At 43.6% G+C, this 15,261-nt stretch overlaps 1 protein-coding gene across 1 annotated transcript; it reads left to right on the plus strand.

Annotated features, from left to right (window-relative positions):
• Positions 1-755: 755 nt before the first annotated feature.
• On the plus strand, positions 756-15,259 carry LOC145397997 (putative glutamate receptor). The gene is made up of 6 exons (XM_080270965.1): positions 756-852; positions 4,271-5,307; positions 8,801-9,000; positions 11,750-11,993; positions 12,447-12,596; positions 15,113-15,259. The coding sequence occupies exons 1-6, from the start codon at positions 756-758 to the stop codon at positions 15,257-15,259; spliced, it is 1,875 nt and encodes a 624-aa protein (XP_080127091.1).
• The last annotated feature ends 2 nt before the right edge of the window (positions 15,260-15,261 follow it).

Below are 15,261 nucleotides of genomic sequence, written 5' to 3' on the forward strand. Positions count from 1 at the left end.
TCCCTGCTGAACGCAGTCTATAACGTGGCATGCAGGCTAACCCACCCCATCAAATACTCAGCAGGTGTGCCATATAAACCCTTCACAAAATTGGCTGTTTGCATACGAACGTCAGCCTTTGAGTTGATGCGGCTGTTGTTTTGGCTCCTGTGTCCCAAAACAAGATCACATTTGCACCAGACAATCAAGAAAATGTCAGCAGTAATCGTTCAGCTATTAATTCATTGTTTTCCACTCTACTGGCGCTGGAGAGGGACGCCTTCGTGTGGTGGCACCGATATAACTAGGCGGCTCAACTGTCTGGTTATATAAACATCCTCCAGATAAGAATGACAAATTGGGATTCATGTTAATCAAGGAATCAAGTCTCTCAGGTGTGGAGAGGGACGCCTTCAAGTGGTGGCACTGACATGGCTGGGTGGCGGAGATACAGGATACACAAACGTCCCTCAAACTCTGATATACTACTACTACTACTACTATCAATAATAATACTAACAATAAACTAATATTAATAGGTCACACAACAAGAACTTAGCCATATACGTTCGTTCGTGAATTTGACCTTCTCCCCACTTCCACATCCTCCCTTTCCTCCCCACCTCCCTTATTTTTCTCCCTCTCCTCCTTCTCTCTCTCCCCCTTCCTCTGTCTCCCTCCACACGCCTGCGCCAAGCCCCCTGGTGCCGGCTATAAGGTGCTGGTGTTTCTAAAGGTCTGGTGGTGGTGTGGCGGGGCAGGTGTTGTCACTCGCCATGGCGCCTTCATACACACAACACTGCCTCTGCTTCTCTCTCTTCGCTTCCCTCGCCGCCCCTGCTGAAGCCCTGCGCTGCTTCCCAGTGTCATCCGGTGAGAGAGAGAGAGAGAGAGAGAGAGAGAGAGAGAGAGAGAGAGAGAGAGAGAGAGAGAGAGAAATTGAGAAATGAATTCCCCGAGCTAGGCAACTAAGGCCATATAGCCCCGCTGGGTTACAGGAGGGCGCTACCCCTCCCGGCAACGGTAGCCCGGGCGAGGCTCGAACTTGCGACCTCCCGAAGAGAGAGAGAGAGAGAGAGAGAGAATGTAACGCCAACAATACAATAGATTATTTTTCGAAACTGAACGTGATCATGTGGCCAAGGTTTTGTAACACCTAATTCCTTGGCGATTTATTTTGTTACACCTCATTATCCTCTTGTATGTCAAAGGGGCAAACTACACGGAAATTCAAATGGCTTAAATAACATATAAATAGCGTAAGGTGTCACATGAAAAATAAATCGCCGTGGAACAGGTGCTACAAAGCCTCCTATGTCACTTAGAATTCGACTCTACTGTAATAGTTGTAGCAGTAGTTGTTGTTGTAGTAGTAGTAGTAGTAGTAGTAGTAGTAGTAGCAGCAGCAGCAAAAGTAGTAGTAGTAGTAGTAGTTATGGTGTGGTGGTGGTGGTGGTAATAGTAGTAGTAGTAGTAGTAGTAGTTGCAGTCGTAGTCGTAATAGTAGTAGTAGTAGTAGTAGTAGCAGTAGTAGTAATAGCAGTAGTAGTAGTAGCAGTTACATCATCAGGTTCATCTGAAACGTGAACCCAGTGGAGTGCAGGCTGAAATCGCCTTCCTCCTGCATTCAACCGTCCGCCTGTAGGGGAACATTGAAACAGTTGAGGGACATATGTATAACCTGGCAAGTGAGCCACCTGGTTATATCGGTGCCACCACGTGAAGACGTCCCTCTCCAGCACCACGACATAGGAGTATAAAGAGTAAAAATGACCCAATATGTTAACGATCTCGGGGAGATTTTCATTTAGCAGCTTTTTTCCCGTAGCCCATGGGTAGGAAAAGGCAGCACTGCGGCTTAACATCTCTTTTTAAGCACTTCTTTGTGACTAGCACCATATTCTAGTGTTAATCTCTTGTTACTGCTCTGTACTGAGAATGGAGAGAGGGCAGTTTTATGGTTATTCACTGTTCACTTCAGCTAGGTGTAAAATGGCCATCTCTCCATCATGAATATTCAGCTGATACGAGAGACTGACCCTTGACTATGATGCTAGTCACGAAGAAGTTCAATGGGAGGGATGTAGAGCCGTAGTCTTGCCTTAGTCTGTCAGTGTGTTACTGGAAATAGGTGCAGAAAGGAGGAAATATCCGCCAAGTTAAAATGAACGAAGTACAGGCTAAGATATTATAATTTCTCCTCCTCCTAACTTCCGTCTTCCCTTCAGCCTCCTTCAGAAAGTCTTAGCTTCTTCCAGTGTGACAGTGGGACGTATTCTAAGTGGTGCAGGAGGCTTCTTAACACCTCTTCCTTATCTATTTAATTTGAATATTATACTTGACATTTTCTTTCGTGCTGTCTCTTCTCATCGACACAGGTGCTGGAGGGGAACGCCTTCCTGCTGTGGCACTAATTTAACATGGCTGTGGAGCTGCCCGGTTATACAAACTTCTCTCAACTCCCTCCCTATCCCTCCAAAGGAGGATGGTGGAATGCAGGAGGGCAACTTAAGCCTGCAGTCCACTGGGCTCACATTTTAGATGAACCTAAGGGAATAACAACAACAACAACATCTACTACTACTACTACTACTATTACTACTACTACTACTACTGCTACTACTACTAGCCTACCACCAAGAGGATACTGAGGCACTATGTGCAAAACAAATAGCTAATAAAAAGGTGTTATGGAATCACCAAAGCCACTTAGAATACAGTCCAGGGGTGGGATTAAAGGTATTTCATGGTGGATTCCCTGTCGTATCTCGGATTAGTCTTTGCGGGATGCTTAACGACATTAGAATCTTTCCCTGGCTGGCGTTCTTTCGTCCAAAACAATTCCTGGTTACTTGAGGGAAACTGTTATATCTGTTGTCCGTTATGTGTTGTCTGTTATGTTATCTGGTGTCTGTTTTCTGTTATGTTATCTGTTTTCTGTTGTTTATTTTGGGTGGAAGGACAGAGAAAGAAAAGTTTCCATGTCTCCAGTTCCTCCTGTCAAAACCCATCACAGTTACGACAGGGCCTGGATCGTAAATATGTTTGAGTATCCCACCCCAGTGTTGTATTTTCTTTTGTAACTTCCTTGGTGCTGGGAAGAGAGGCATTCATGTGGTGGTAGCGATATAGCTGAGTGGCTCAACTACCTTGTTTTTCAAACCTCCCTCAGCTATCCAATATATTACCAATATGCCGGGAATCAAACCCGGGACTCTCAGGTCAGAGCCAGGCAGCATACCGGGTTCGCTTCCCGACATAGTGGTAATATATTGGATGATTTTTCCTATGTAAAACACAGGTTTCTCTCTTCACTCCCTTATCTACTTCCGTATCCACAGAAAGAAGGATTGTGGACTGCAGGAGAACGACAATTTAAGCCTGCAGTCCACCAGGTTCACATTTTATAAGAGACGCCTTCATGTGGTGGGACTAATGTAATCAAGCCGCTCAATTCCCAGTTTAAAACGAACGTCATTCAACTACTGCCCTGTTCATCGAAAGGAAGAGGTTGGACTGGGGAAGATGAGCGAATTAAGCCTTCAGTCCACCGGGTTCATGTTTCAGATGAACCTCAGGGCACAATAACAACCCCTTCCGAATAGTGAGATCAACGTATATATTCATATTTAAATATCCTATTACCAGATGATTTTTTTGAGGTTAAGAAAGTTCCCCTTACTAGAGAAGGAAAATTACTCTTTTACCCTAACCTGGTCTAGATTTTCGTCCATTGGTTGCTTATTTCACGTGGCTCAGTGGCAGGAAGCGGCAATACTATGGCTCTACATTCTTTTCACATCACTTCATGAATAGCATCATATTATAGTGTTAATTTATCGCTACAGCTCAGCATTCAAGCTGGAGAGTTGTTAATTTTCGGCCAAGTTAGAGTAAAAAGAGTATTGTTCTTTTATCTTGGCCTAGATTTTCGTCCATTGGTAGCTTAGTGGTAGAATAAGATGGTACACTGGCTTTACGTCCGTTTCATTGAACTTCTTCGTGACCAGCATTGTACTCTAGTGCTAATGTACTGTCACAAATCAACAATCAAGATGGGAAGATGACAGTTTTAGGCCAACCATACCAATGCATCCTCAAAGTTCATACAGCCACAACTTAGTATTCAAGGAAACAGAAGTGCCCCAGTTCCTTCAGATGAAAACCAACCAACTACAATACATTCTTTTTCTCCCCCAGACAGCAACACCCTTCCAACAAACACTCTGTCATTGCCCAGTTCCTTCAGATGAAAACCAACCAACTACAATACATTCTTTTTCTCCCCCAGACAGCAACACCCTTCCAACAAACACTCTGTCATTGCTGGTTGGGGGTCCTTTGCGTGGGCAGGACCTCCTGGTGGTGAGCGAGGACCACAGCCATCGCCTACTAGATCTGAGTCAGGCGCTGTCAGCAGCGGGACTTTCCCTCACTCCCGTCTACCTCGCCAGCCAACACTCACTCCTCCATACTCCACGTCCCCAACATCACATCAGGGGATCAAGACTTACTGCTGTCATCATCTTTTACAGTGATCCTACTTCATTTCTCCTCCTCCTGGAAGGCAACAGAGACTGGAATCCCTGCTACCTGGTCCTCTTCTGTCTTGACCCATATCTCAACACGACCTCAATTTTGAGTCAACCTGTCGTCCAACGCTCAGAATTCATCCTACTTCTGCAGTCGGTCGTTAAAGCAGGAAAAACATACATATATTCCTACACCAGCCTACCCACACAGCACAACAGACAAGGACGCTCACTTACAAAAGCTCCATTGGAAGTTTGGAACCCTAGTAAACTTTACACACTCAAGTCTCTTTTCCCGCCTCGCTTCCTGGATTTCGGGAGCAAGATTTTGCAGGTTTCGGCCCTATGCTACGATAATCCTTTCGTTTACTACGACAAAAATGGTGGCTGCGTAGGGGGGAATGTAGACGCCTTGAACATCATCGGAGACAAGTATGGGTTTGGGGTGATCGTGATTCCCCTCCCGAATGTTGAGTTCGCTCGTAAAGTAAACGGCACCTACACAGGCATGCTTGGCCAAGTGATGTACCATAGGAAGGACATGACAGTCAACGTTCTTCAGCCGAATAGGGATCGACTTCACGACTTCGATCTCACCTATCCTCACTGGGGCACTAATTTCGCCTTCATTTTACGCGTCCCGCAGCCATTGCCGCGTTGGAGGAATGTTCTGTACCCTTTTTCAATGCTTATGTGGGGACTGCTGGCAGCTACGACCATTGTGGTGGCTTCGTCTCTCGCCTTGCTTCTGTATCAACAACGTGTTATCAATGATCCTGTCAACGTTGCCCTCAAGGTGATTTTATTGATGTTGATTGATAGATTGATAGATACCGGTAGATATAGATAGACATATAGATAGAAAGACAAAGAGATTGTGTGTGTGTATTCTTAATTTGATTTGGATATATATATATATATATATATATATATATATATATATATATATATATATAATCATCGTCATCAGCCGTTTGAGTATCCACTGCAGGACCGGAGTATCGCGACCGAAGTCGGGACAATACAGCCAATGAATCTCTACCAAGTGGCTTAGGCTGTCTGGTAGAGATTGTATGTAGGGTGAGAAGTGCTTGTAAGTGTAATTGTAGTGTTGGAGTGGCTTTGGATGTGTGTGTAGTCTGTGAACCAAGCGTAATCGGCCCGCACAAGCCGACTGGATCCAAGCATACTTTATACTATGCAACACTGGTTCATCTCTTGTGTCCACCAATGCAGTACGTGGCCGGGTGAACACTCCCAAAGTTTATGACCCTGGCTGGGCGCGAACCCTGGCTCACCCATGTTAAACGCCCACTTTGCCACTGTACCACAGAGGCTCTTTCTCTCTCTCTGTCTATATATATATATAGTCTGAATGTAATTGAGATGAGGTGTCTGAGGAGTATGAGTGGAGAGATGTGTATCGATTGAGTGAGAAGTAATGAAGCGCGACGGAGAACTGGAGTTGTTTGGGAGATGGCTGATCGAGTTGAGCAGAGGGTGTTGCGATGGTTTGGGCATATGGAGAGAATGGATAATAAACGATTGGTGAAAAAGATAACTAGAGCTGATGTTAGAGGTGTAAGGCTGAGAAGAAGACCACGAACTGGATGGATGGACAGTGTGAAGAAAGCATTGGATGCGAGAGGGATGTCTGTTGAGCAAGGAAGAGTGGCTGTGCATGACAGAAATAAATGGAGAGAAATTGTGAATGAATAAGTGATCACGCAGCCCTGAGGGGATATTCTCCCGCATTTGGTTTGATCAGCTGATCAGGTCACGTGCGGATAAGGGGATGGGTCTATTATGATGTGGCAGGAGTAAACCAGGTCTGTCGTCGGGCCCTGCTGCGGATGTCACTGATTGCACTGCGCAGTTGACCCTCGTGCGGTGTGGTATGGTGAGGATCTGTCCCTTCTCCCAATTAGAGCTAAGATGCTAATGAATGTGTTTGAGTGGATGAGTAAAGTGGGAGTGTGTCGTCCTGTCTCGGCTACCTCCCTTTCCTTTGGGGAAGCAGCCTGGGTATATATATATATATATCTATATATATATATATATATATATATATATATATATATATATAGATATATATATATATATATATATATATATATATATATATATATATATATATATATATATATATATATATATAATATATATATAATAGATAGATAGATAGATAGACAGATAGATTGACTGATAGATATAGATATGTACGGTATGTATATAAAGTGGACCCTCATTATAACAGACTAATGGGGGGAAATCCACTGAAATAGATACTCTGTTCTATCCGATGGTCTCCCCTGAAGTGGGATTTCAAGTACATGTTAGAATATTAATTAGTAAAGTCTTATATTCTAATAATAAAAATGAAAACTATACCCCTTTTAAACTAACCTGTCTCATTTTTTCACACCTTTGACATAGCGCCATTTCATGACTAGACAATATTACTAGTCTGTTTTCACAACTCAGCAATTATGATGAGAAGATGGTAATTTCAGACCAGGCTGGCGTGAAAGGGGTAGGAAACTCATGCAATGTGCCCTTCACCTGTATAGATGGATGCAGATGCTCACACTTCCACTCTTCTTGTATGCCTCAGATTGAATTAAGTGTTATTCATCGTCACTGTTGGCAAAGATGATTTTTGGTGGCTCTTGTGTCACATCTGATACAGAGTCCTGAGGTGTTGGGGTCCTGAAGGCTGTACTGCTGGATCCTGAGGTTATGTGGAGGCTGGCTGATGATGTTGCTGCCATGTGCACATTGGAGGTATCTGACTGTGCAGAGCCTCTTGGCAGTCGGCACATGCTTGAAAAACTAGAAGATCTTATCCAGGATTTTCCTTGGCTGCTACAGCTGTATTAACTCCAACCAGGTTAGCCGCATGACCTCATAATGTTGAACCAGAGGTCCTCCGACCTTATCTTCACGGCCAGGATGGTGTTTGCAGCATCAAGGGCTGCATCCAGAGACGGTTCAGATGTCTTCTCCTTCTTCTCTTCGTCTTTCTCCTTTGCCAGTGTCCAGTCTTGTAGTTCATCCAGTCCTCTCTTCTGTCTGATGATGGTAGCTGGGCACACAAGCCTCCTCATCCAGCAACTTTTGCAACCTCTCCTCAACAAGATCACTCTGCCCTGCAGCTACCAAGATTTCTGCCATCCTCAGTGGCTCAAACCCATAAATATCATGCAGTGGTACTGGAGTCTTGGGGGCTCTGAGGAGTTTGCACCACCTACTGGCAAGAGACAGTTTCTTCCACGCTTCTGCCAGGTTGATGATGGCATCTTTGATGTTGTATTTCTTGAATCTGTACTGGGTTTTCTTGCCTCTGTTGTCTTCATAGTCTTCCTGGTCTATCCCATCCACAGTCACAATGATGAACTGGTGCAAGTAGAGCATTCTGAAGTGCCTCTGCACTCTCTGTAACTCCATGGTCCATGGTCTGGGTAAGGTCAGTGATGTTACTGTCAGGATCATTGCTTGATTCGTCCATCCTTGCTGCAGTTCAGCAGAGGAAGGATGGGCTGGTGCATTGTCTAGCAGCAGCGCTGCCTTCATGTTGTCACGACTGATGCTACAACTTTTTGGTGCTGCTGCATGGAAGGGTCGTAGCTGTGGTGGAACCAGCCATGAATGATATCTTGGTTAAACCAGGTTAACTTGTTACCATGGCACTACACAGGAACAATGACCATGATGTCCTTCAGTGACCTGGGTCGCTTGCTCTTACCTACTATGACTGACTATAGGCGATGAGAGCCATCAGCGCTGGCACAGGCCAAAATGGAGAGACGCTCCTTCGCTGATTTATGCCCTGGGGTCCTGCCAATATTATTATTATTATCATTATTATTATGAGAGAGAATTTAAGATGATACGCTCATCTTAAAAGTCGGCACCAACTTGCCTATGCCAGGCTTCCTGCGCTCCTCTATGGGGTAACTTAGGATAGTATGATGGATGAATGGATTGATTATTATTATTATTATTATTGTTAGTAGTAGTAGTAGTAGTAGTAGCAGTAATAGTAGTAGTTGTAGTATATTATTATTGGCCACCTAGTGGGGCGATACTTTAACCGCATGAGTCTGTGTGTGTGTCTGTATGTGCATCTGCGTGTTGCCGGAATATCTCAAAATCAAGAGGGCAAATTATAACCAAACATTATAATAATAATAATAATAATAATAATAATTATTATTATTATTATTATTATTATTATTATTATTATTATTATTATCACCATCGCTATTTCCTTCTCCCTCTTCTTGCAGGTAGGGTCTGGATTGATAGGACAGTCCATGCCGGATAAGGAGATAACAGTGTGGTGGGCGAGGGTGTGGTTGGTGGTGTGGTGGATTGCGGTAGACATCTTAGCGGCCGGATATACAAGCAACCTCGTAGTCATTCTGACAGTGCCCGTCTACCCTGCCAAACTTGAGACCGTGAAAGATCTGGCGGAATCCCATCTTACGTGAGTTGATTTGTAAGCTTCTGTGTGTGTGTGTGTGTGTGTGTGTGTGTGTGTGTGTGTGTGTGTGTCTCTCTCTCTCTCTCTTACGTAAGACATTTTACAAGCTCTATATACTCGCATATGTCAAAGTTTCATACAATGCTAATCACGAAGAAGTGCTATGGAAAGGATGCATTGCCAAAGTTCTGTCAAACTCCACCACTGAGCTACGTGAAATAAAGTGGAAAAGAACGAAAATATTTGGCAAAATTGAACACGCACAGTTTACTAAACATTGGCTGGAGGATTTTATGGAGGGTAGTCCGGAAATAGCGCTGCACAAGTAACTCATCTGATTATTGTGTTGCGGGGATGGCTCAGTCTGCTGGCGTGGGCGTGACAGTGGGGGTTGGAAATAAATAATGGAGGATGGATATAGCGATGACTGAGCCGCCCCCACAGCACACGAGAAATGGCCCGGCGAGGTGTAAGAGGAGCGCTACATATGGACTACCCTGTATTTTGCGTATTATATCTTAACACTGACTTATATGATTATTTATAAAGCTTCAATGTCGACATAGTTTACAGCAATAACATACAAGATGATATTAATGGGTAAAAGGCAGAATAAATCGCTAGGGAAGAGGTGTTACCAGGTCCCTCAGGTATGGAATGAAAGTGAAAAAATAGTATGATGATGGTGGTGGTGTTGGTGGTGGTGAAGGTTATGATGTTGGTGATGATGGTGATGGTGGTGATGATGGTGGTGATGGTGGTGTTGATGGTGGAGATGGCGATGGTGATGATGATGGTGGTGATGGTGGTGGTGATGGTGGTGATGATGCACATTTCCTCATTTGTCCAAAACTGTTCTCTCACTATGCTTGCACTATCTTGCTTTGGTGCATACACACACACAATCGCCCACATTTGTAGTCCAACTTTCAATCTTACCCACATAATCCTTGAGCTAACTGATCCATACTCTCTTTTATTCTCCTTCCATCTGTTACTCACAGTGATACACACTCCTTTTGCCCTCTCATTCTCACCTATTCCCGCACATATGCCCCGTCCTTACTCCTATTCTCTCAAAGTCTCTCCTCGCCATTTAGTTTCACTTAATCCACATTCATCCACTTTCGCACCCTCAAGCACCTGAACAATCTCACTCTCTTTGACCTCATCATTTGCACCTCTTTCATTCCTCGTCGCCATCTGTATCATATCCTTTGTTCGGTCGTTAGTCATCTTTTGGTCAGTCCTGGTTCAAGGCTTCTTGTTTGTATTTTTAGTTAGTTTTTCTCCGAGGAGGGGCACTAACCTTCTGCTAATCCACTTGCTGTCACGTAGGGAACACGTGTCGGTTGGTTATAAGGTTACCATCCAGTGCTGGTAATGCTCTCCTGGTTTACAGGAAATCATTTGGCTTGCCACTCGATGTAGCGCTACCCTAAAAACAGTACTACACTAAGTTGGTGGATGATGGGCGCCCCCACCTACCACAATTCCAGACGGAGATATAACAGAGGCGAGATTCAGGTTGTATTAGCTCCGGTACTTTATCTAGGCCTTCTCCTTGTTGTGGACACATTAGAACAAGCATGACTTAACATTTTTCTTTTTTTCAGTAGTCAAAAGATATCAGAAACGAATGTCTGCTTCCATGCCCGAGAGACCAACATTCATAATGTGCAAGGCAAACTCAGATGGCTCTCGGCCATGGAAGCAAGAGTCATTCTAGGGAAAATCATAGAAGTACCGCCTGAGGGGTTACCAGTCAGCAGCTCCAAAGGGCCAATGCTGCCCATTCTTGCGATGGTCCACAGGTCTTACTGGAACGATAGGACAGATGAAGGTGATAAGGTTGTGGTCGAAGGAGCCCAATGGAGAGGAAAAATTGACAGAGTAAGCAGAAGGAAAGATGGTCAGGGATGCAATGAGGGTGGTGTACGAGTACATGCTGCTCTGTCATTAGGGACAGAAAAGACAACAGGCTTGTTCACCACGGTGATCAGCTGATTTGAACGAGAGCCAAAGGTGGTGGTGAACACTGAAATTAACTGGAATGGAGATTTTAGAGAAACATTAAACTGATAGTGTTTCCATCTTTGAGCAAAACAAAGAATTTTTCATAGTAGGTAGAATGGAGATGTACACAACATATTAGTGTGAGAATGACAGGCCAGCCGAAAACAAAGCATAGAGAATCCAGAGGACTGAAGTTCAGGAAAACGAGAGAATTAGGGCTTTGCCACATCTCTGCTTATTTCATTTTAATTGAAATCAAACGGCTAAAAAAAAAAAAAAATCAAGGCAAAGGTGCAACTACAGAGAAAATGGTGAATTAGAATAAAATTTGTGTTTAATATCCTCCAGTTGTGTTTTATCTCAATAGCTGCTCGACTCCATCATGTTCCATACCTTACTGTGGACACCTCTTACCTTTTCTTATGTTACCTTAACCTGGCCCAGATTTTTGTCCTTTTGCAGCATGTTTCACGTAGCTCAGTGGCAGAAAATGACAATGCCACGTCTCTACAATGCACTTTTTCGTGACTAGTATCAGTTTCGAAGGTTAATTTATTGCTACAACTCAGCATTCAGGATAACGAGATGACAATTTTAGGCCAAGTTAGAATAAAAAGAGGCGGTTTCTTTCCTTTTTGTTCTTATTACGGAGTGAGGAAGAAGTCTAGAGTGGTAATGGTGATGATGATGGCAATGACAATGATGATTCATGATCATTCTCGCTCTCTCTCTCCAGACCCGTGATGTACGAATATGGAAGCTTTGTACCAGATGCCTTAAGGAGCTCAGAGAACCCCATGCTAGCCGAACTGGGGAGGAGGCTATACATCGACCCCGACATTACCACCCATGATCCGTATGGGGCCACGCTGGAGCTGGTGATGCAGAGGACACATACTTTAATTTGCCCTGTTGATTATCTGATTTACACGCAGCATCGCAAGAATTTGACTCGGGATACTTATATTATGAGAGAGAAGGTGGGTGGTGTAGAGATAAACAGACAGCCAAACATACAGACAGAAGGATAGAGAGATGGATAGATGGACAGATTTTACACACACACACACACACACACACACACACACACACACACACACAATAAGAAAGACATTTAGATTAATAGATACGAAAGTTGACATAGATACAGACTGACAGACATAATTATACAGGCATAGACAGACAAGCATAGATAGATAGACAGATAGGTAATCAGACACACTGGACGGTAGACAGATAAACAAATAAGAAGAAACAAAGATAAACAACCAAACACACAGCTGGTGCTATAGTGTACTTGCTTCCACAGATATACAGCAACTTTATGATCTGGATAATACGTAGCAACACCCCTACACCCACAGACAGATAGATAAATAGATATATATATACACCGACACACAGCTGGTGGTATAGTGTACCTACTTCCACAGATATACAACAACTTTATGATCTGGTTACTGCGTCGCAACACCCCCTACACCCGCCTCATCTCAGACAACCTCATCCGCCTTCTGGAGACCGGCATCCTTTCCAAGATCTATCAACTGCACACCGGAAGCCTCCTGGGAAAAAGTTCGCAAGTAAGTGAGTCGTATCACCTCTTCCTTAGCGATTTATTTCCAAGATTTATTATTTGCACACCGGAAGCTTCCTGGGAAAAAGTTCGCCCGTAATTGACTCGTAGCACAACTTCCTTAGCGGTTTGTTTGCAAGATTTACCATGTACTAACTGTCCACACTGAAAGTGCGGAACATGTTGGAGCGAGCGAGCAAGTCAGGCAGTGCTAAATATTGTCTCATGTGGCTCATCATCTTCCTCTGATTTCCTGACCTGAAAATACTTGAAAGAACTTATTAGATTACATTAAAATTATGCCCCCACACTTCCTAAACCAACTCTCTCAGCAATCGTTGAAAAATACTGCTGCGCTGCTCAGGCAACCTTAGACCGTTATTTCTTGCGGAGCAGACTGTTACGCTGATTTCCCTTATATATATTTTTTCCCTCGATTTACGGAAAAACTATTGGGAATTACGTATGACGAGTTGTCTATAAAATGAAAATAACTGAGGATTTTTATGCTATTGGTGTCTGTCTTGTAATTTCAAGATGGCTGAGATATTCAAAAAGTTCGCTGCTCTAGTACAGAGATCTCCTCCCGACCCCTGCCTCCATTTCTTGCTGATATTATAAATCTTTCGCTCAGGTACATATTGTCGGGGGTCCAAACTGTGACAAAATTTGGTGTTCGAGCGAGAGAATTAGCTGCATACAGCAAATGTCACTGGCAAATGTTCGCCCATGATTTGGGAATCGTTAAACGTATTTTTCTTCTACAGGAGGCTTTGTAACACTTTCTCATAGCGTATTTTCTTACTTTTAACGTGTTTTAGATGACAAAGGAAGCATTACAGTAACACTTCCTTAGCGATTTTTTTTTTCCAAGATTTGTTAGTTGTACACGGGATGTCTCACTGGCTGAAGTTCGGCCTTGAGTTAAGCATGGGTCTGATATCTTAATTACGGCATTAGTGTTTGTCTTGCTTCTCACTGGCGTAAGAAACGTTAAAGACTTTTTCTCTAAGCGTTTATGTTGCACAGTTCTCCTTAATTTTACCTTGCAGTTAGCTTACAGCTTTTTCATTTCGTCATGGTTTGCATCGGTGACATGAGGATGTTAAGATGTAATAGGTGAAATAAATCGCTTATGAAGAAGAGTTACGAGGCTTGGAACATTAGTGTGAAAAAGATGAAATTTACCCATATGACACAAAGGGCTTTGGAGAGGACGCCTTCACGTGGTTGTACCGATATGACTGAGTGGCTCCGCTGCCTAGTAAGATGAACGTCCCATAATTCCCTCCCTTCCCCCCACCCACAAAGAGGCTGATGATCTGCAGATGGGTAACCAGGCTGCAGTCCACTGGGTTCAGGTTCAGATGAGCCTGGGACTACAAATACTATACTCTTTTTGCCTTAATCTGGCTCAGAGTTTCATCTTTTTGCAATTTATTTCGCATGGCTCAGAGGAGGAAAAGGACAATACATTAGCTGTTCAGCTTTCCCATGGCACGTCTTTGTGACCATCATCACATTTTTTTTTTTTTTTTAACGTGTCCGACCCTGGGCAAAGGCCTCATGGTGCCTATTCCCAAGTCTCAGTAGTCCTCCCTGGGGCCCAGTAGTCCTCCTACATCTCCACATGTCACCACTTCGGCGCTAACACCCACCATCCATATTGAATACTTCCTAGGGCTGTCTCATACAGGACTGGTGTACTGGTATTAGCGGGGGTATTTTTATGACATGTCGGCGGGTCATCTGGTAGATCAGAAAAGTCTGCTTTTTATGAAATTCAAATCCTTAAACTGTTCCCTGCCCCAGCCGGGATTCGAACCTGGGTCCATTAGGACTGCAGGCCGCCTCTCTACCGATTCAGCCACCGCCTCCCCTAGTTTTATTGTTACAACTGAGGACTGAAGATGGAGAGATGACAACTTTAGGTCAAGTTAAAATAAAAACAGTATAGTACCATACTCCTCTTACTTTAACCTGGCCTAAAAATATCCTCTCTCCATCTTTTATGCTGTAATGGCAATAGGTAGAGACTAGAGTATGATGCTAGTCACGAAGAAGTGCTATGAAAAATGTGTAGAACCGTAGTATTGTCTCATTCTACCACTGAACGACGAGAAATAAGCTTCACAAGGACGAAAATCTGGACCAAGTTAAAGTGAGGAGAGTATAACAAGCTTAAACTTCTATGACTCACTCTCAGTTGAATAAAATAATCTGGGGTGACATTAAATAAAATGCTAGCGCGCGCACGCACACACACACACACACACACACACACACACACACACACACACACACACACACACAAATGCTGTCTTGTTTCTGTGCTTTTTTCATCTTTTGTTTCTCCACTTTTTCTTTCCGTATATCTTAACACTATAAACAATATCTATCGGTGTATCTACCTACTTATCTATCTGTCTGTCTATGTATCTGTCTATTTATCTATCTATCTGTCTGTCTGTTTATCTATCTATCCATTAATCTATCTATGTATTTGTTTTGTCATCTCCACAGGCTCGAGGTAAAGGAGTATTGAACCTAGAACATCTACAAGGCGCCTTCATAGTGTTGGGCCTCGGGGTGGTTGTCTCTGCCATCACCCTCCTCATGGAACTCGCTTACTCAGTCTCTAAACACACAAAAGACGCAGGAGTTCATTGATA

Source organism: Coenobita brevimanus, chromosome 44 (assembly GCF_032717465.1).
Source record: "Coenobita brevimanus isolate Jiangsu-jjx chromosome 44, ASM3271746v2, whole genome shotgun sequence".
Classification (NCBI taxonomy): domain Eukaryota; kingdom Metazoa; phylum Arthropoda; class Malacostraca; order Decapoda; family Coenobitidae; genus Coenobita; species Coenobita brevimanus.

Bases quoted from the DNA above. Each gene is read 5' to 3' on its own strand.
- LOC145397997 (XM_080270965.1), top strand. From the start codon at position 756: ATGGCGCCTTCATACACACAACACTGCCTCTGCTTCTCTCTCTTCGCT. The intron at 9,001-11,749 runs GTGAGTTGATTT...CTCTCTCTCCAG, and splicing joins CTGGCGGAATCCCATCTTAC to ACCCGTGATGTACGAATATG. The intron at 12,597-15,112 runs GTAAGTGAGTCG...TCATCTCCACAG, and splicing joins TCCTGGGAAAAAGTTCGCAA to GCTCGAGGTAAAGGAGTATT.